General features: G+C 40.4%; 1 protein-coding gene across 7 annotated transcripts in view; it reads left to right on the top strand.

Annotated features, from left to right (window-relative positions):
* Positions 1-21,492, top strand: part of WNK1 (WNK lysine deficient protein kinase 1) — a 165,217-nt gene that overhangs the window by 67,724 nt on the left and 76,001 nt on the right. For 6 of the 7 annotated variants that reach the window (XM_074938996.1, XM_074939008.1, XM_074939003.1 and 3 more), the window contains exon 5: positions 20,699-20,787. In XM_074938996.1, the coding sequence (XP_074795097.1) occupies positions 20,699-20,787 (89 nt within the window). Of the gene's footprint in view, positions 1-15,487; positions 16,090-20,698; positions 20,788-21,492 lie in introns of those variants that run through there. The other variant, XM_074939033.1, reaches the window with a different exon arrangement.

The raw sequence follows: 21,492 nt of genomic DNA, 5'->3' as shown, positions 1-21,492 counted from the left end.
AGGCAATAGTCAGTAAGGCCCTACATGTTTTCTGACACTAACTGTACAGCAGACTGCTTATGTTTATCTAAGACATTTCCAAGAGTGATTACTAAAACAAGTACTGCAGCAAATCCCCGAAAATGCGGAATTCGTGTTGTAGACCGAACCACCAAGAAATTCAGCACCAAGTACTCTACTCTCATCAGTGGATACCCAAACGCTGCAGTCCCAGACACTGCAGCACTGACATGGGATGCATTTACTATTCCTTGGAATTTCCACTGGGCTTCACATTCCTCCTCTGTCACTTACATTAATGCTCTAAGGGTATATCTGCACTGCAGTTTGAGGCTTCTATTTTTGCTAGCTCCGATCGAGCTGGCATGGGTATGTCTACCTAAAATGGAAATTTCTTGAATCCTAATTACCTGGTGAAGGTGGAGTTGGTAGGCAGACCTGCTAATGCTCACCCAATACCTAAGAGTTTCTCCCCCCTTACATCAAGATTTTCCATAGCCAAACCAAGTGCCCTGGGTCTCTACCTGGTTCATAAGAGAACACTGCTGCAGGAGTTTGGGATTTGCATTTGGGTGGCCCAAACGATGCTGTACCCATGAAAAATGCCTCTGTTGCTTTATATTAGAGGGTTATTTTTTTAAACTTGTGTGAGGATTTCCTGCCTAAGTTGGGATTCTGGCCTATCTTGAGTATCCTACCGAAATTTTTGGTCAATAGCCAGCTCTTAGCTCTTTTAGGATTTAAGTCTTTGTGCTAAACTTTTTAAGGTCTTATCAGTAGGGGACCTCTTATGCTAGTTATACTTTGAGTGGCATAACTTTGCCCTCTAGCTAGCTCTACATTGCCTCCAATTAGTTGGAAGAGGTTCTCCTCATGTTTTGTGAACCTCCCTTTGAACCTCATCTCTGATTTGTGGTTCTTTTATCCACAAGGTAGTTTTTGAATAGCAATCAACTCAACCAGGAGCATGGGAGAGCTCTCTGCTCTTTCCGGTCTTCCTCCATCTTTAATCTTCTGTAATGACAAGGTGCCTCTGTGCATCTGTCCTAGCTTTTACAGGAAAGCCTGTCCCCATTTCAGCTAACCACGATATTTCCTTGGGAGTTTTGGTCCCAGTCTAGAACATGAAGGGAAAAGTCTGCTGCTACCCACTGGATTTCAAGAGCAGACCTTCTCTGTACTTATTCAGGGGAATGGACAGTCTTTTCCTTTCTCTTTTTCAGGGTTCAAAGAAAGACCTCAGGCAGCCAGATTCATTATGGATAAGGCTAAGCTTTTGTCACGGTTATTTTTAGTAAGTCACGGACAGGTCACGGGCAATAAACAAAAAATTCACAGAAGCCATGATCTGTCTGACTTTTGCTGCTGCGGGTCCATGGTTTTCCCCTGCCACCATGGTAGCTAGGAGCTGCGTGGTTCTATCCCCCCAGTCCCTGCAACCCTCAGGAAAGCCACCTGAGGAGGCTGTTGCTTGTTGCTGGAACCCTGCCAGGGCCCCGCTGGCTGCCAACTCCAGTCCTGCAGTCCCAGGGGCTGAAGCAGAAAACGTCACAGAGGTCTCTGGAAGTCATGGATTCTGTGATGTCTGACAAATGTAGACTTAATCATGGATAATTTAGTTTAATCAGATGCAGACTCTAGAAGGCCTACAAACCCTCAGAATTTCGCTGGCCAGTATCAATTGAAGCTCAGTCTGCCAGAGCCATGGTCATCATCTGGGCTGGAGAGGGGAGATGGCAATAGACAAGCTTTGTAGAGCTGTAACCTGGTGTTCCCTGTGCTCACTCTCTCCATGCACAAATTATGCAGGTGGTTGTGGACCCAGCACTTGGTTGCAGGATATTTAGAGCAGGGCTTCCCCGAGAAGCTTTCTTCATGGGGAGAAGCTGAAGGGTTTGGAGGTTTCTATTCCTCCTTCCCCTGCTCCTTTGCTCTCAAGCTCCCTCTTAAAGTTGAGCCTGGAATCTTTTGTTCTCCTTCCCTACTCTGGGTTTTCAGTTAGATAGTGCTTTCCAGAATCTAGTATGTGTGTGTTGTCGGACTGATCTACAGCAAGGCATGTTCTCGTTTGCTGGGTAACTTGCTTTCTGTGGCTCAGTTGAGACAGGGCCATGGACTCTCATCCTACCAGGCTTTCCAAGTTCAAGCATTGTTAAGGAGATAGAGCGGGCAATTGGCAAGCATCACTCTGGAAAAGTGGAGGGGGGGAGCCCTCAAGGTGGGCAAATCCTTAATTGCTCAACATGTCAGAGCAAGTGAGGAGGAAGAGCCAAACCAAGCACCGAAAGCAAATTAGCTGGTAAGTGAGAATATACCTCTGACCCAGTGGACAAAATCACTTCAGATGGGGTTTTGTCTGTAACCCGCTTGGACAAGCGAGAGTATTAGATGAAAACTTGAACACCAACCCAAGCTGTACCCAGGCTACTGTTAGTTTCTCAGTTACCATGTGCTACTGAGTGGACAGCAAGCATGCTTTGTTTGCTCTTCCAGCATATCTTTCTGGTTTTGCTTCTCCTTGTTTTAATTAGATCTCACTCCTAAAGGAGTATCTAAGAATGCCAAGAAGAAAACAAATGCTCTACTTGTGTAGCAGCTCTGTCAGTAATTCTTCTATGCCAGACTTCTGAACTAGTGGCTATGTTTAATTTTTAAAGACCATCTGGTTTGCCAGACCCCCAGTTGTCAAGTAATGAAAGAGTTTCACATGTTTAAAGTTCATAAACAGTCTACCCAGGTCTGAGACATTTCAACAAGAACTTATTTCAGCAGTGTGGTTCTCCTGTTTTGTTTAGGGTTTTTTTGCCTCCCAGATGTGGCATCCCTGGAGCTAAATCTCCATATCAGCTCTCAATCACTATTTTGGGCCTTTGCTTGCCTCTCATTTATCTCCTATGCTATATGCAAGATTGATTTAACTGAACCCAGTTTCTGACAGGGATGGTCTCTGAGGAAGTTTGATAGTCAAGATGTTGTGCCAGAATATCACTAAACTAATGAACTACTGCTAACCTTCTTTGCTTTTTCTTTTCCTCAAAGTTTTTTCATATAGTATTTGAGGAAAACAAACTGGACACATGTCTGCCTCTTGTGGGCCTAAAGCTAGTTGCTAATGTGACATTCATTTCACCCTCAAAACTATTTCTTCCAAGCCCTAAAAATTGCTGGCTGAGAACATACAGAAGTTCCTGTGATGGGTTCCCCTGCAAGGTGCAACCTGGAACTGGGGTACCACTGAGCCCCTGGCCCACCAGCCTGGGCTCCCGCTCACACTGTACTGCCGTGACAAGCCACGGAGCCATCCAGCCTGCACTTTAACCAGCATACATACAGGTAGGGGGACACCCAACTGCAGTTACAAGCAAGCTCTCTGACCAGCCTCTGCATGGGAAAGCTATACCCAGCTCCAAGGCATGTAACCCCTCTGGAGTATAGAATCATAGAATATCAGGGTTGGAAGGGACCTCAGAGGTCATCTAGTCCAACCCCCTGCTCAAAGCAGGACCAATCCCCAATTAAATCATCCCAGCCAGGGCTTTGTCAAGCCTGACCTTAAAAACTTCTAAGGAAGGAGATTATACTGTCAAAATTATACTGTCTTGTGCTGCACAGGGGACTGTACAGTATAAGCTCATAAAATTTGCCTCCTCCCTCAATGTGGAGAGGAATATCAACAGCCTTTTGCCCCTGAGTTATGATTCCCACACTGATTTTTAGATAAAGCAAAAACAAGTTTATTAACTACAAAAGATAGATTTTAAGTGACTATAAGTGATAGCAAGCAGATTACTTAGCAAATAAACAAAAAACGCAAACTAAACTTAATATTCTAAATAGGGTATGAATAGCAGATTCTCACCCTAAGAGATGATACAAGCAGGCTGTAGATTCTTTCGGGGCAAGCTGCACTTTACAGCTTGGAATCCCCAGGTGTTTCTTTCACGGGCTAAAAATCCCTTTAGCCTGGGTCCAGCACTTCCCCCAGTTCAGTCTTTGTTCCTCAGATGTTTCCAGGAGTCCTCTTGGGTGGGGAGTGAAGAACACCAGATGATGTCACTCCCCGCCTTATATAGCTTTTGCATATGGTAGGAACCCTTTGTTTCAAAGCTTAGTTCCCAGACCAGTCTGGAAAAACACTGACATCCCAAGATGGAATCTAGAGACATGCGGTCACATCACAGGTCTTTGAAGAGTCATAGCAGCCATTACTTGGAGGCCATCTGTAGCATTCTCAGGAAGGTTCTCCAGGTGGGAGGTAATCTTCTCTTAAGGCCTATTGTTTTTTCCTAATGACTCATTGCCCTGAGTAGGCCCTTCCCCACTCACTATCTAGACTGAAAACATCTTGTCTAGTGTAACCTGTGTAACTACATTTGAGATATATAGTCAATATTCGTAACTTCAGATACAAAAATGATACATGCATACAAACAGAATAATCATATTCAGCAAATCATAATCTTTCCAATGACATCTCACATGACTTGTCTTGCATAAAATACATTATGATGTCATAATTATATCACAATATCACTGTGAAGAATATGGGGTGCAGAGTCACAGTTCCTTTAAAGTAGATTGTGCTATAGCTAACTGTGCTGAATAATCGAGGAAGACGAGCTATCCTCCAAGATCTAGGTAAGTGCATGTATATCCTTCTGAAGAAATTCTAGAAATTATTCTGTTCCCACTAAGGCATGGGCTGTGCACCAGCTGCTGTTGCTGTGGAGACTTAGGTTGAGTTTTTTTGCAATGTTGTGGAGGAATGCCCTCTCGGGGCGAGGTTGGTTGAGGGGTGGAGAAATCCGTGTTAGCGTGCATTACATTTGGGCACTTTTTGAAAAGTGAACTTAGTTTGGTCCCATCCTGGTCTCTAGTGGACACTCTGCCATGGCATACAGCTTTCACACAATTCTGTACAGATGACACCATTCCCAATTTCTGTTTGGGAAGGTCTGGAACTGGAATAGGAATGCTGTGTGTCATTACTGAGCTTCTTTGGTAGAGAGAGAGAGACACAAGTGAAGCAACTTGGATGGCACTTGGCGCTTTTGTTCTTGACCAAGGAAAAAGTCAGCTTAATGCAAACTAAAATTCATTTAATCGCTTTAAATTAGAGATGGAAAGAGAGACTGGGATGAAATTAACTTCTGTTGTTGCATTGTGCTATATAGGCAGCAAGAATTAATGGTGGAAGAAGCAGGAGCAGAAGTACCTAAGACACTAATTTGTGATCCTGTTGCACAGAAGTTATAGGAAAATTAGCCACCCTTTAAGAAGTGTGCCCTGATTTTCCTTCGAATACAAACATGAGAGCTGTGCAGAAGCTGGAGTAACCTTGCAAGATGAAGGCTGTTTCTCTCCCACTCACCTCCCAATAAATTTTAATTTGTGCAACCTGGTTCAGTGCAACAAGTAGAGTAACCCACATGCTACTTCAGAAGGGAACAGGACTCCTGGAGCTAGAATTGCAGGCATGCCAGCTTTTTATATCTTCTGTTGAAGTCTTTGCAAAATCTGAACTCCAAGTATTACTGAGAGTGGTAGCAGACTCTGTGTTTGTGAAAGAGAACTTGCAGCTGCTTAGAGGATTCAGTTACTTGTCAAAGGACACTCTGTCCTTGAGCTTCCTGCGTTATGTTGTTCACCTTGAAAATTCATATGCCATCAGCTAAGTGTTTTAGGTATTTGTCATCACATGTCCATTTTGTGTACTCCAGGTTTCATTAAGTTAGGCAGTGTTTTCATCTCTAAAGTGGCCTTACGAGTTTGGAAGGCTTCAGTATTCCATGTGGGAGACCAAGGGCTGATTGTGTAAGACTTGATTACATTTTATAGACAGCCTGTTGAAATGTTTATCACCAACTTGAAATAAAATAAAATCTGGTTTACAGACCTGAGAGTTCATGCTCTAGGATCCACTAATGAAAGAGTACTGTATGCATAGAAGACCAGGGGCTTTGTTCTGGTGTAGAGTCATAGGTCCTTGGTGCTATAACAGCTGGGTGGAGAAGGACCATGGAAGTAGGGACAGCAATGAAAAGTGGGCCATTTCCCTGGCTGGTGGGGAGCAGCATAGCTCCTTGGTTTGCATTTGGTATTGTCAGTTCCAACTTAATGTCCTAGTTCCTCTAACAGTGGCCCATTTTTCTCTGGATAGATGAACATTGCCTAAACATGGATCATACTAATGAAGTAAATTCTGGGTAGTGAAAAGGAAGACTTTTCCCTGTGCTACACCTTGGTAGTAAAACTAAGTGTGAATCATGTTTAAAATGAGTTTGACTAACAAGGTTTGGCTGCGTTAACTTTAGACAGTCAGAAGTGTTAAACCTGGTTGTAAAACACTTCTTAAAAATAGCTGTGGATGGTGTAAGTGGCCAGGCAAACAAATGGTTTAAGCCGTTTTTAAGGCTATTTAAGTTGACGGATTCCGCTGACTGTTCAGGGTTTTCAAATCCAGTCCTGAGTGGTGGTGGTTGAGTAGCTCACTGAATGGAGAGTAAAATTGACTCCCTAGGCCTACCATTAGATTATAAAATACTCTGTAGAGCACATAGGAGGTACATGGTTACATGTCTTCCTCTTTGTTTTCTACTCTCTTTACTAGACCCCTTCATTTTTTTTTTTTTTTTGTTGTGGTGGTGCCCCATGGCCCAGTCAAGATATGTGCCGTTACAAAAGCTCAGAGGGAAAGCTACTCCCTGAAGATGTGATGGGGAGGAAAAGGGCCCACCAGTCACTTCTTTGAGTTGATTCTTTTCTGAAAAGCAATCGTAACACACAATCTTTATAAGACTGCTTTTAATGACTCCAAGTGTGTCCATGTTACAAGTCAAAATGTCTTATCAGTGCCTGGCCTGTAAACTCAGCCAGATGTCAAAGATTCAACTTGAGCTCTTTCTGGCTCATGTACCATAACTGCTAGATTGTGTGGACCAATTTTGCCCTAAATTACACCTGTGCAATACTACGAAAAATTACAGCAGCTGAAGCTGTGCTAAAAACCTCATATACCAGGTAAGGTGCTTCCTTGTACAAAAGAGCATAAATTTGGCGATGGGATATGACCTACATGAGGGAAAACAAAACAAGAAGGGGCTTTGGATTGTGCTACATAAGTAGTCATAGGGAGACTACTGAATTATTAAAAACTTGGGCTAAAATTTACTAATTAAGTGCCTAAAGCAAGATTCCTAAACCTATATTAAAGCAACTTTAAAGAAGTGGCCTGATTTTCAGAGTGCTGAGTAATCCAGGTTTCTTTGCACTTAATGGGAGTTGCAGGTGTCCAACACCTTTGAAAATCAGGCTGCTTTGAGGTAGGAGGCTAATTTTAGGCACCCATGTTCCGAAAATTTTGGTGATAAGCTGTGCAGCCCTGCTGTCTTCATAACAGAACTGCACAGGTGTGAGCAGGATATCTTCACTGTGGCTGCAAAGGTGTAAGTGAGGACGTATTTGGCCCTGCAGTTGGAAGATAACGCTTCCAGTGGTGTGAGCCAGAAGAAAAGGCAGCTTGGCTCTCGCAGTGCTAATAGAAATAAGTAATTAAATTGTTTTTGTTACTGAAATCACCAGAATGAGTACAGCTCCTCCTGTAAGTTCTTGTTGTTCTTCTGTAACATAATTAGTTTCTCCCACCAAGCCACACAATTTTCTGATAAATTCATAATGCTAAATATTCAGCCATATGGAAGTTGCAAGGCATAACTTCAGTTTGTAATTTACATAACGTCCTAATGCCAATGCAAATAATGAATGTCGTTCTCATAAACCTTGGTAACAGCCTTTATTGATGAGCGCTGCGAAATCATGTATCCAGTAACTTCCAGATCAGATTAATATTTTTCTAAATTAACTCCTTAAAGCAGTTGAGATCAAACCAGTATAATTCATGCAGCAAATGTCTGTTTTATCCTAAGAGTAATATCTTTGGACTTGAAAAATCTGATGTTGCCAGTCTTTTGGTTTCATGTATCTTCTATGGCTTTACTGTAAATAAACATCAAGTATAGACCGTTCAGTTTTTAAGAGATTGTTCATATTGTGGGTAGAATGGGTATTTTCTGGTTTTTGAGCACCAAGTAATCTTATTCCCCAAATTAGTAAAATTTTATAGTTGAGAGAAACAAGAAAAGGTAGGCCAGATGTTAATAGTTGCCTCTTAATACCAATTCAGGGAAGTGTTTCCCACTGTTTGCCATTCCTTAGGAGACCCTACAGTTTAAAAACAAGCAAAACAATGACGATCATCTGTCTATTTTATTAAAGGAAAAGAGAAAAACAAAACAGACAAGCAATAATAATTACTTCAGCTGCAATCCCTTCTGTGTGTTTGAGCTCTTAATAGAGATTATACCTTTGAAAGTGGGCCCATTTCTAGTTGGGTCAGTCTTCTTTTGGTGAGTTAAGACCAAAGTATATTTTTTCCCCCAAATTGATAGTTAATCCTGTCTAAGGATTAAGTGGTCTACACTTAAAACTTAGGCTGAGATAGCTGTGCCGCTCAGGGATGTGAAAAACCTACACCCCTGAATTCTGTGGCTATGCTGACCTAACCGCTAGTGTAGATGCAGCTAGGTCAACGGAAGAATGCTTCTGTTGACCTAGCCCCCATTATTCAGGGAGGTGGTGTCCCTAGAGTGATGTGAGAAATCCCTTCCATCACTGTAGCCTGTGTCTACGCTATGGAGTTATGTAGGCATAGCTGTGGTGCCATAGGTATGCTGCTGTAGTCCCCATAGTGTAGACATGGCCTCAGTGTATCATAGATAACTAAAACCACATATAGATGGGCGAAGGAGGGTTGGTAAATCCTGTTTGGTATAGTGTGAATAGACTAAACCGTTTATAAATAGGCAATGGTAAGTAGTCCTAATTAGGTCCTATGAAACTAAAGAAATTATTTAAATTCAGTTTCATGAACGAAGCTATTCAGGGAGCTGTCTTGAGACAGGGAAACAAATGAATATTAAGAATCTTACATTCTAAATTTAAATCCCCACTACTTACCTCTGTTTACTAAGGCCAGTTTGTTTCCTAACTGGGGATACATAAACCAATCATTAATTTTAAATCATGATTAACAGGAGAAACTGTTACTATCTTATTACAATAGCATTTCAACATCCTATTAAAATCATTACAAACATTTTAAATCTAATCTCTTGGCAATGCTTTTACAAATTTCATCTTCCCCATGATGCTGAAGAAACCACTCTGAACTAGAAGGTTGTTGCTTCTTGATGCTGTCCTGGACTCCTTTTTGTTCTGGTTGCAGTTTGCTTGCTTTCAGAGATCAATAAAATTAGCTGTGAGGAGGCCTATATAGTTGAGGGATGGGAGCAGAGTATGCTGCTGGTTGGTAAATTCAGAGATATTTTGTATTCTTTCCTTGTTTCACTGAAGGAGGAAAACCCCCGTTCTGGAGTCTGACAAGATTAAAAAATTAGCTGCTGTCATACCTTCTGGGCTCAACAACTTTGCGGGTTGATCATGGTAACATCTTTAGCACAAAATATGGAGTCTGTTAATACATATGCCACATGCTGTAACTGCTCTTCTTGATGATTATTTTACCTTTGTGGCAGGAAGTTCTCAAAACATCTTTAAAATTAGTTTTAACTTTTTCTTCTATTCAATCCATTTTCTGAGAGCCTTTGAGTTCCATCAGGGTTTAAAAGAAGTTGAAATTCTGCTTCAAATGGATCCAAACATGCTTATATTCTATATAAGGTTTTAGTCTCCCAAAATAGTCTTTCTCTTTAAGAATTAAGTTTAATCATTAATTTTAAATAGTCATGTCAGTAGGCATTCTCTGAACAGGCTTGGGAGAGGTGATTCTTGTCTTTCTAAATTTGGTAAGGAAGTTGCTTAAGCATTGCCAAATAATGAATTCATTCTCCAATTAATATAAATATTCTGTACTTAGATGGCTTCTGTTGTTAATAAACAATTGTAGCAGGGTTACCGGATTCTATGTCGGTATATAAAAATCTTACCGTTTGCACAGAAAGCTGCTACATTAAATGTTTGTGTTTAGAAGTAACATTTTGAAAATACACATCTAGAAAGAAATTGATGCCCTCTTAAGTATTCAAGGAATTGCAAGGTTTTCACCTTGAAGGGGAAACATAAATTGAGAGGTTACAAAGGTCTTCTACAAAACATTTCCAACTACCAACTATTTTACTTAGTTTCAAGGATAAAAACTTCCAGAATGCTTTTGTAAAAGAAAGGGGTGTGTGAAAAGGCCTAATTCTATGTCTGCTGATAACTCAGTCCATTCCTAAACTTTCCTACAAGATGTGTTATTGAGATACAAATCTGATATAGAGATGAGTTTTATCTTGTACCAGAGGGGTTTGGTCATTGATCAGACAGGTTATAGCTAACTGCAATTCAAGGGGTGATTGCAGCTTAGGTAAACATACTTGCACTAGCTTTACCTGTGTTAGTATGGCTAAGCTAGCAGTATAGACATGATGGTTCTACAAGCATGCTGCGGCCCCTGGGGACCTGCTTGGGTTGCTGAAGCCCATGCGACAACATTTACGTCACTGTTTTTAGTCATGTGAGCACAGGTAGGTATGTCTGAGCTGCAACTGCACCTGGGATTATAGTGTAGACATACCCACAGTCTCGCTTGTCTGCTAACCTTTCTGACCAAAATGGTCCGGGGACTTAAGATCTACTATTTGCAGTACATTCATATCTTGCAATTAAAATCTTCTCACAAAACATACCATGAAATAAAATAACACAGAAAATAAAGTAAAATAGAAGTTATAAAAACTGTATTTCAGAGTCTGTGTAACCAGGTTTTATGGATTGTGGGGATGTGTTATTGATACCGTGGAAGTCTGTCACATTGACGGAAAACTGAAATCCTAGAGATTTCTTAAAATTCAATCAAGGCAAATGCAAGTTTGTAATAACCAACATTATAATTATACTTTCTTTAACAGTTTTTGCACAAATTATTGAGGTTTTTATCTCCCACAATATTTTTTAAACTTCAGTAAAAGGAAAATCGCTATAGATGAATGTACATAGTCTCATCATCATAATCTTGTGTGATGGCTATTTATTACTTATTATGGCATTGATCCTGTTTGTTAAATATTGGTTGACCCTTTGAAGGTCAAGAAAGCAGCAAATAAAAGGGGGAGAAGGAAGGGGGGAGAGGAAGTACATGGGCTAACATATCACTTTGTAGAAGCGTCCAGAGAAGAAGTTAATCCAGATGGTTGATTCTTGTGGCCTTTGCCTTAGGGAAGGAGGGTTTGGGGCTTTCCAGTGGCATGGAAGAGGTCTTCTGAAGAGTCAGTGATAAGACGTGCTGTGGTGTCTGATGGAGGAAGGTTGATCTTACATGTTTTTTGGGGGAAGAGGTAAGCTAGTCTTCAGTATGTATGCTGTTCTACTTGCTGAAACTATCTCTGTCATAGTCTGCAGCATTTGAAATGTATTTGTATTGTGACAGGTTTCAGAGTGGTAGCCGTGTTAGTCTGTTTCAGCAAAAACAACGAGGAGTCCTTGTGGCACCTCGGAGACTAACAAATATATTTGGGCATAAGCTTTTGCGGGCTAAAACCTCTGAAGTGGGTTTTAGCCCATGAAAGCTTATGCGCAAATAAATTTGTTAGTCTCTAAGGTGCCACAAGTATGCCTCGTTGTATTTTTATTGGTAATCTTTGTGAAAGCCTATAGCAAGTGTTAAGAGGTAAGTAACTAAATCTGACATCCTGTGGTCACTTTTTTTAAAGTAATAGCTGTAAAATTCAAGTGTGATTTGTTGCTGTTGCTGCTTCTCCCCCAAAGCACTGGCATATATGGAGTCTTTCAGGGCTCATTTCTCTCACAAGGTGTAGTCTCATCTATATAGCCCCACTTTTACAGAGGTGTAATATAAGGGTAGAGATATGTTGATGAGATTCAGTTCTGCTGATGTTTTTTTTATCTAGCATAGACTCCTATCTCTCATGCTTCACTGTGTGGGTAGTGGGGGAATTGAAGTGTCGGTGCTGAATTAAATCCCAGAAAGACTGAAGTCATGTTAATAAGTAACTGTTTTGATGTGCTTATAAACGCTATTACCTTTTTCGCAATGAAGGTCACTTGCCCTGTAACACGTAGAATAGTATTCAGCGTAGGACATACAGGGCTCATTACTGACTCTGGATAGTCAAATAACAGCAATCACTAAAGCACACCATCTTCATTGCCTGCTAGTGAGAAGACTCCGTCTGTTTGTCTTATGTCTTGATAACATGCATTCATCACCTCCATGCTGCAGTACTGCAACTTGTTCTACATTGGGTAGACGACAAAAATTTGTGAAGAAACTTTTGTTTTGTGAAGAAACTGTGAAGTAGATTGAAGAAAGCATATGATTGGGCTCCAGATGTCCTTGTGTTATAGATTTGAGTTCAGTGCTGTGATTTTTAGTTTTGGGATAAGTGCCCAGAGTACACTATGTGTACAATAGATAGCTGTATTTATAAATTTGTAAAGAAACAAAATCAGGTAAATCTGCATCACTAACAATTACTCAAAATATGAAGTTAAGCTGGCTATTTAATGTGGACCTGCAAGGATGCATTGTTAATGCATTGTTCTACCCTTGGTTTCAAATAAGTTTTATCATCCTACTCCATTTATGCCTATTGCCAAATAATACAACTTGGCATGGCTGACCGTCCATACTGAGAAGTGTAGACATGGAATAGCAAAGGACGCTGTAGGTCAGGATTAAGTTGCATTGGCAGAGATGTCTGGGGGTTTCATACTTAAAGAGCAGTTGGGGTGGTGCAGGGCTCAAGTACGTTGACAAGGCTACGTGGGGAAAGCTTTCAGAAACGGTGAGGAGACGGACACTTGTCTCTCTTTTTTTTTTTTTTGGCAAATTGTGAATTTATGAAAGAATATCAAATTGTTGGCCGAGGAAGTACGCTTCTTCACTTCTGTGAACAGTCAAATTAATTTGAAAATCTGCATTAGGATGTGCTTTGGCTTGCTCTTTTTAATCCAGGGTTTGAGGTAAATTTGGAAAATTTTATATTGTAGTAGAAAGTAGAACCCTCATTTTATGCAGTATCTCATAGTGCTGGCTTTACTGTTTTAGATACTCATTTTGAATTGTTGAAATAATGGAGTCAATGACGCCAGCTTTCTTAAACTGTCTTTAATTTAGTCACTAAATCTAGATCTGTACTAAAATAATTACAGTATTTTTAACTGCAGCTTGTACAGGTCACTTGTCTGACTGAATAAATAGCTAAAATGTCCCTTTTTCAAGTCAGTAAAGGGGAATGTAGGATGTGATTTGGACCAGCTCAAGGATCAAGATTAAAACTGCTCTGGGAGATGAATTTCCAGATGTAGATAGTAGTTTTCAGTACTCTTCAGTTGTGCACAAGGAAAAAGCAGAGCTGGAAGGGCAGCTTCTGGAAAGAGCCTTCTGAGTTTTATAAATTCTATTTGCTTAGGGTAAACTGGAGGGGGTGGTGAAAGGAAGAAATAGTTAAGTTTATTAGGCTTCCTGGGTTGGAGAAGTAACTAATAGCAGGTGTTGGTATTTTAGAGTATCATGGGGTAAACTAATTTAATTGCCTTGCATAATTTTGCCTAGGGTGCTTTGGGGGATGAATTGGAGACTTGTTTTCCATTGGAATCATTGGCTGTGTTTGAATTCCTTAAACTAATGGTTTGTAGCAGCCCATATCTGGCTCAAACCAGCAGTTTAACAGCCTAGCAAAAAAAATAATGGAGATTTTAATTACTTTGTTTGTGTAATTTGACTTTGTCACTGATTCTATTAGCCTCTGGACTGCATAAATCTGAACATTATGTTTGAGGAGAAGAGATTAAAGCAGTTACTGTAAAATTCCTTTTTGGGTTGTGTGCTTAAACTACTTTTTTCAAAGGAATAAAGCAAACACAGAATGTTTCGGTAGGGGGTTGAAAAGTTGGAATACTAAAGTGCACAGTGCAACTTGCATAGCATGCCAGAAAAATGCAGACAGAATTCCGTGGAGCAGAATGAAATGGAACAAGGAATAAAAGAGATTCTATTCCTGTGAAATCAATTTCAGTCTGTTTTGACTGCAAAAACAGGCATTTGTGTTCACTGAGCAGCACTGCAGGAGTAACTACCTTAGCATGTCATACTTGCCAATGGGTTACTAAACTCCACGCTGTAGTATGTATCATAACAGAAAAAGCATTAAGTAAAAATGGGAGCTGATATTTGTGGGCAAAATGTCTGACTAACAAGGCTATGAGGAGCAGTCAGCACAGCAGTGTATTTCAGATGACCTTTTTACAATTTTCTCCTCAGTGATTGCCAGTAAATAGATCTTCAAGGAAGGTGTCCTAGAATGTGCTATCAAATGTCTCATTGTAACATAGAATTTGGATGTGCTTAATGTGCTATTGGAATGTGCTCCGATACTATGGTGATAAGCACAGTATAAAATCCTATACAGAATAGAATGCATTTATATAGTCAGTGAACCAGGATGTACCAAGATGATTTTTGGGGTGAGGTGGTCTTCAGAGATTTAAGATAACCTTTTAAATGATGTGCAGTATGTCCTCATCGATTTGCTCACATCAGGCCTTAATTTGGTGGGGGAGGGAAGAGTAGGTGGAGAGGGAAGGTTGCTTTTAATTTCACCTTAAAATAGTGGCTCTGCAGCTGTGAACAAAAGAGATTCACAGCGCTTGTTGTAGTAACTATTAGGGAATTGGTACAAGCCTTGTTCATCTTGGTATGGTCTCAGTACTTTTTTTGTCTAACATCTGTCATGTGACAGGTTTCGGAGTAGCAGCCGTGTTAGTCTGTATTCGCAAAAAGAAAAGGAGTACTTGTGGCACCTTAGACTAATCAATTTATTTGAGCATAAGCTTTCGTGAGCTACAGCTCACTTCATCAGATGCATAAAAGTGGAAAATGCAGTGAGGATGTTTTTATACACACAACCGTAAAAAAAAAAAAAAAAAAAAATGGGTGTTTATCACTTCAAAAGGTTTTCTCTCCCCCCACCCCTATTACCTCTCCTGCTGGTAATAGCTTGTGAGCTCTCCCAAGTTCTTAAATTACTAGAGTTGAATAGATGAATGATAAAGTACTTTGTTAGGTAATCTAATACAGGATATGTGAGGTTGGGGGATGGAATTTAAGATGTATAGGCAAGGGAATAAAATGTGTTAAGTATGGGAGTCACCTTAAGAATGATTGCAGCCGTAATATGTTACCTGTTCCTGTGGTAGACTGTTAGTGCTGGCCAGGAAGGATGCAGAATGTGTAAGGTGCTTTAATTATCAAGGAAATATTCTTTAACTGTTGAGAAAAAGGGCGCTCCTGTTGAAGTAGGTATTGGATTGACTTGGTAGGCAGAAATATGTCCTGTATCACAGATCAGTGTCTGTTGCTTTCTTAATATATTAAATAGTGCCAACAAACTTTGGTCAGGTTGTTGTACTGGACATTGACCCATTCCTTTCAGTTCAGTAGTATCTAATTTGCTAGGGTGGGAGTTAAGCCAAACATTGTGGTTCTAGTTTATGTGCAATGTTAACTATTGCAGCAAACATGTGCAGAGAATGAGCAGACCATCTAGGCTGGAGGTGGGGCATAAAGCAAGCAAAGATCCCCACTCTGCTTGCCCCTGTAATGCCTTTGCTATTAGGGGAGGGGTGGAGGAGGAGGAGCACTTGAGTAAGCTTACCTGCTGTTTAGCATTTAGCGTTTCTGTTCTGGGGTCTGGAATGGAGGAAGCAGCCATCAGAACAGAGCTCTGATTTCTGCAAACTCATGTACAGGACTAAGGGAAGCACAAGTGGTGTGAAACAAGAAACCATGCTCCCCTTTAATTTTGATGTCTGCTTTCCTTCTGCTGTGCGCTAAGTCTATACCTAACAGACTCTCGTATTGGAATATTTTTTTACCTTCATCCCATTTTTAGTGTCTCTCTCTCTCTCTCTCTCCTGATGGATTTTACAAAGAGAGAGATTTGTCCGGTGTTTGTCATCATTAATTCCCACTGCTGTTGCTGCTCTCACAAGGACAGTGCTAAAGAGGTGGGTAGGAATTTCTACTGTACTGGATAGGCACATGTAGCTCAAGTAAAGAATGTTGCAATTGCATCAGGAACCCTTCAGGAACAAGTCTGCTGGACTGGTCTGACTTAACATAAACTGTGCTTTGGTTCCAGTTAGTGGGAAACCTGATTTTGTATTTAGGAAAAACTTAAATGTCTTATGTGGGGGGTAAGAGTTTTGGGAACAGCAAATACAATGGAATAATGAAAACTGAGGCTATTTCTCACCTTACTTTGTTTGTGCCTGGCATAGAGAGGTGATTTGTTCTCTTCTGAATAATTATAACAAAACGCTTATACTGTCATACAGATTGTTGCTGTACAGAAACTGAGGGTGAGTGAAGTTTGTAGCTCCTATGAACTTTTAAAATTGATCTTCAGGAATATCTTATTGAAAACATTTCTTTACATAGCTTATGGTCTTGCACAGGGAACTTTTTGTTTGGTGCTTCAGTTGCAAGTAACAAAATAGTGCTAAGTGAGTTAAATATTATTCAAAATCCAAACAAAACCATCCTAATTCATGATATGTAATTTTTATCTATCCTGTTTGCACTACTTTTAGCTTAATTTGGTGTTAGAATCATTTAGCATTGACTATTTGCTCCATAAGAACACATACAAGTGACTTCTGAATTGGTAAGGGAAGATAATTAAGTATTCATTGCTACAATTTTCTAGATGTAATCTGAATCTGAACGAAGTGATACTAATCATGCAGAGTACAACAAAGTTGTTTCTCTTCTTGGTTTTCAAAACTATTTTGAAAGAATGTTCTGAAGTTTGTTCAGTTACCTATGTTAGCTTGTTTTGATTTGTTCAAGGACATTAGAGAAAGCTGCTGGATTTTAGAACACCCTTTCTATTTGATTTGATAAATTCACAAATTTATTCTGAAAGATGTATAAAATATTCAACTAGTGATCTCTCTTTTGTTGTAAATGTGGATGCAGATTGTAAAACAAGAGTAGCGAACTTCATTTTTGACCAGTTAAAATATCCACTCTATCTGCCTCCTCAAAGCCCTTCTAATTATACATCAGCTGGCTCTTGTGTTGATTTCTGAGCTAATCTTGATAGCTTCTATATTACAGCTTGGTCTATTATGTGTTAATAGCTAAAGACCTGACTATTAGTGCCTGGGTATCATGTTTATAGGCACGTTAACAATGCACGGAAGTATTTAAATGCTCTGAGTGTACACCCAAATGACTAATTTTTTGTATTAAACAGGTCTAGAATAGGTATCTGTAACAAATATATGTCAGTTCCTCGAATCTGCCATTTGTAAGAGCCCATCATTCTTTGTAACAAACACAGGTAAACCACAAAAGTCGTGGCAGGTATTCAGTGCTGTTGTAACTGAACATTGCCACTCAGGAGTGGGAACCCATAGTTTCTAAAAAAAGTGCATTGGCTTGTCCTCACTGCTGATTCTTCCTAATGGGCTTGGAGAAGGGGAAGAGGTGGGAACTGTGCTTCTAAATACATGACACATGCATACCCTCAACTAGTTAATATGAACTGCTTGAGCCAAGAAACTGATAAAGTATGTCCTTGAGTGTCTTCAGCTTTCCAGGGCCTGTTGAAAGAGTGTATTGTTGCACACAGGACACACCAAGGTCACTTGAAGCACAGGACCTCTTTCCTCATTTCTCCCTCGTTACAGTATGTTTAGAAATTATGTTGTGTGCAGCCAGGGCTTTGATTGAGAAGGAGCTTGCTCACTGATTACAGCCTAAGGCAGTGGGTAATAGTAAAGGTACTTGAAATCTCTTAATGTTAAATATCAAGAGTATTTTTCAGTTGTTAACCTGGTAAGTTTGTAGTTCTGGGACCACCTTATTAACTTCCTCATCACTTACAAGATTGATGCAGTTACAAGGATGGAGCATAGAATAAAGTACCATAAACAGGAAACTCTCATTTATTTCCTTAAGCTTACGTTCAGCTGTGCCAGCCATTTTATATTTCATTTCTTTGCTTTTCTGAAATGAGATTTTCCCAAAGATCCTTAACTGACATCTTACCTCTGTTGCTGTTGTCGGTGATGTAAATTGGGGTATATGCAGGCTGTTGCTACTTTCAGGACTCTAGTAATTTATGATGCAGCTGGGAGTGGCCTCCCAACTCGGGTAGAGAGAGGCACACTAGCTCTGTTAGAGCTAGTGTGCTAAAAATAGCAGTGACTGTTGTGGCATGGGTGGTGGAACAGGATAGCTGCAGAGTATAAATCTGCCTGACACTCTCTACCCCCCTCCCCCGAGTCTGTACTCGAATGACTAATCTGTGCCACAATGTCTGACTGCTATTGTCGTGTGTCCATCTATCTGGGCTGGGAGGCGCACTACTAGTTGCAGTGTAGACATAACCTTAGGAGCCCCCTGTGCTCGAAATACCTGATCTCTGGCTGGGAAACTGAGATATAAATTACACAATGGATCATGTAGCCAAAGTAACCACCTTAGAAGTCTGAATACCTGGCCTCAATTTAAGCTTGGAAAGTGACTATATTTAACGAATTTAGCTTTGCTAATTGTTGGTACTTTAAGCAAGTAAGATGATTAGAGATGAAAAAAGAACCAGGAATTTGGGGAGAAAGTTAAAGATTAAGATAATTTTAAGATCTATTGCAATGCAGTACAATCTTGCTAATGTCTTGCTGGAAAACTGGGAGATTATACGTGCCCACGTTGCTGTATCAAGTTTACTTCTATCTTATCAGCTGGGCCATTGGCCTCTGATAAAGTTCTTATTTTCAAAAAAGCTTTTAAAAAAGCATTCTTAATGTTCACTGAGAGGCCCTGCTCCACGGCTTACTTTTATCACACTATACTCTTCAATTCTATGAATCTTAGTTGCAGGGATCTGTAAGCTAGAGCAAAGTTTAGAGTAAGGAAACAGGCCCTCCACAATAGAATCAACCAGATGTTTGGATTTTTTGTGTGAAATACATCCAGCGTACTTAATTTTTGGTTATTAAACACACCTCTCCATTTTGCTGGGTTAATGAACAATGCATACTAAAACTACAACTAATAACAATAGAAGGCATTAGAAATCTGGACTCCAGTGCTTCCCTATCACTCATTTATCCCTGTTGGAACCCACTTGTCCCTCGCCTGGGAGAGAAAATAGGCAGTGCAGCGTGCCTGGAAGGTCCTCAGACCAATAGAGGAAGGAATTTAGTGTAGGAAATCTACTGAAAATATCATGATGTTAGCCCCCTTCCATTTAAATGAGGGACTGTTAACCTGAATTTTAGTTCAGTGGCTCTCAACCTTTTCCCTATGACCTCCCTCCCGTTACGCAGGGCGGAGTGGTATGTTGTAACCACCAGGTTGAGAACCTTTGCCCTAGCTGATATATCATACAGGGAGAATGTCTCTAGGTGCTCAGGACACCAAACCATGAAGGTTTGAAGTACCTCATATAGCCCTGTTCCTTGGCTGCTACTTCAGGGCTGGCTCTGTGCTTGGTTTCATTGTGATCCACCAGAGGTGCAGGCTGATACTTCAGGTATACAGATAGTGCAGTGATCGACACCATAAGTAACAGATCTGGTAGCTGAATTTAAGTTTATAGTTTACTTGGCTGCAAACTGAGACTTTAGATAAGCAAAACTATGAATAAACGGAATTAGCTGCTTCCTCTTTCAATGTGTTGCCATCTTTAGTATTAAGTTGAGATGAAGACTGAATAAAGTGAAGTTCTGTGGGCCCAATTCTGCTTTCCTTAATGTGTGCACAGCTCCCACCAAAATCAGTGGGGGTGTTGGTCACATGTAAATAAGGGAATTTAGTCCTATATATATCTGCACTGGCTTCCATGGGATCCTTATGGAAAAGGTGCTGTAAGAAGTGATTTTGCTTACTCTTTCTCAGGAGTATGCCCTTGTGTTGCTAAAACTCTGAAGTGTTGCCCGTTAGAGCTGCCTGTGTAATCTTAACATCTGTTTGTTCTGTCAGACTGTCCTGCTGCCTTTTCAGATTTATTTTTGACTGAGAGGCTGAGGAAAAGGGAAGTCCCCCAATCAATCTGTGTCTAGGACACTGAACAGTTTACATAGCCATCCAGACAGATTGTCAATACAGCTGAATTTTTTCCTATATGATGAATCTAGGCCTAAATCTTTCTGTATGACCGTAATTTGGAACAATTCTAGGAAGCAACATAACTCTTTGCTGAGTGTATTCAGGTAATCGTGGGTTAGTGCACTGGAGCTGCACAGAAGACACTCCCTGCTGAGATGACATGTGACCCTCTAGCCAACAAATTCTTCTTCTAAAGTTTAAAATGGCTGAGTAGCACATAACTGCTAAAGCCCTCAAACTACATAGGGGATGTCTGGTAGAGAAAAAGGACGAATCTGTTTTTGAAAGATCAGTGATGAATGATTGAGGAACAAGACATCCTGTGCCAGATTGATCTTTGTAGTTCACACCAGGGATATGAACTTGGCCCTGTATATACAGAATATGGGTCTGTGTTAATATGAAAGTGGTTTCTGCAATTCTTAAACTTCATTACAAATGAATTAGTGGGCTTCCTTGTTGCTGTATCCCCACTGGTACTTCTGTATGTTTCAGGGAGTCAAGCCAGCTAGCTTTGATAAAGTAGCAATTCCTGAAGTGAAGGAGATCATTGAGGGATGCATCCGACAAAACAAAGATGAAAGGTAAGCTCTCCTTCTATGGGTCCCAGACAGTTGTATTTCAGCACAGAATAAGGCACTGGAATAGTCCTTTAAGGCTTCAGATACTGTGTATTGGAAACTTTCCAGATAGTGTTGTACATATACTTCTGTTAAAATGTTGAAGTCTTGAGAGCGGTCATGACTGACATGATGCTGAGTGTGATCACATTGAGTTAGCTGATTTGATTATTCACAACCGTGTTCAAACCCAGTCACTCTTTGTAGTAGAGAACATTGATGCTTTATCTTACTGTGCCTGTACAGTTTGACATCACCATTTGTACTCAGCAGGGATGTATTGTTTGGAATATAATCTGCACCGGTGCTTCCCAAATAGCACTAAAGTTGAAGGCCTAAACTTAGAGCATAAGACCATAATTAAACCTAGGTAAAAGGAAGTGTGAAGTGGAGCATTATTCCTTTCATCAAATACCCATCTCCCTTCCACTTTGTCGCTGAGGCCTGGTGTCACTGACATCTGCCAGTTGTGGGAAGGAAGATAGGTGAAGCTCTCTCCAGCATTGGTAATGTTACTACTTGTGCCGAGAGGGATGGTGGAGACATTGGTCACTGATTCGTTGCCAGGGCTGTCAGAAATAAATACAGATCTCAAACAGAATGAGACAGTTGGGTAACCAGTGCGGAGATGACTGGTCGAGGGTTTGGAGACCATCTTGAATAGAATAC

Source organism: Natator depressus, chromosome 1 (genome assembly GCF_965152275.1).
Source record: "Natator depressus isolate rNatDep1 chromosome 1, rNatDep2.hap1, whole genome shotgun sequence".
NCBI lineage: Eukaryota > Metazoa > Chordata > Testudines > Cheloniidae > Natator > Natator depressus.
Note: the sequence above shows the minus strand (reverse complement) of the source record. Positions and strands in the feature narration are given on the sequence as shown.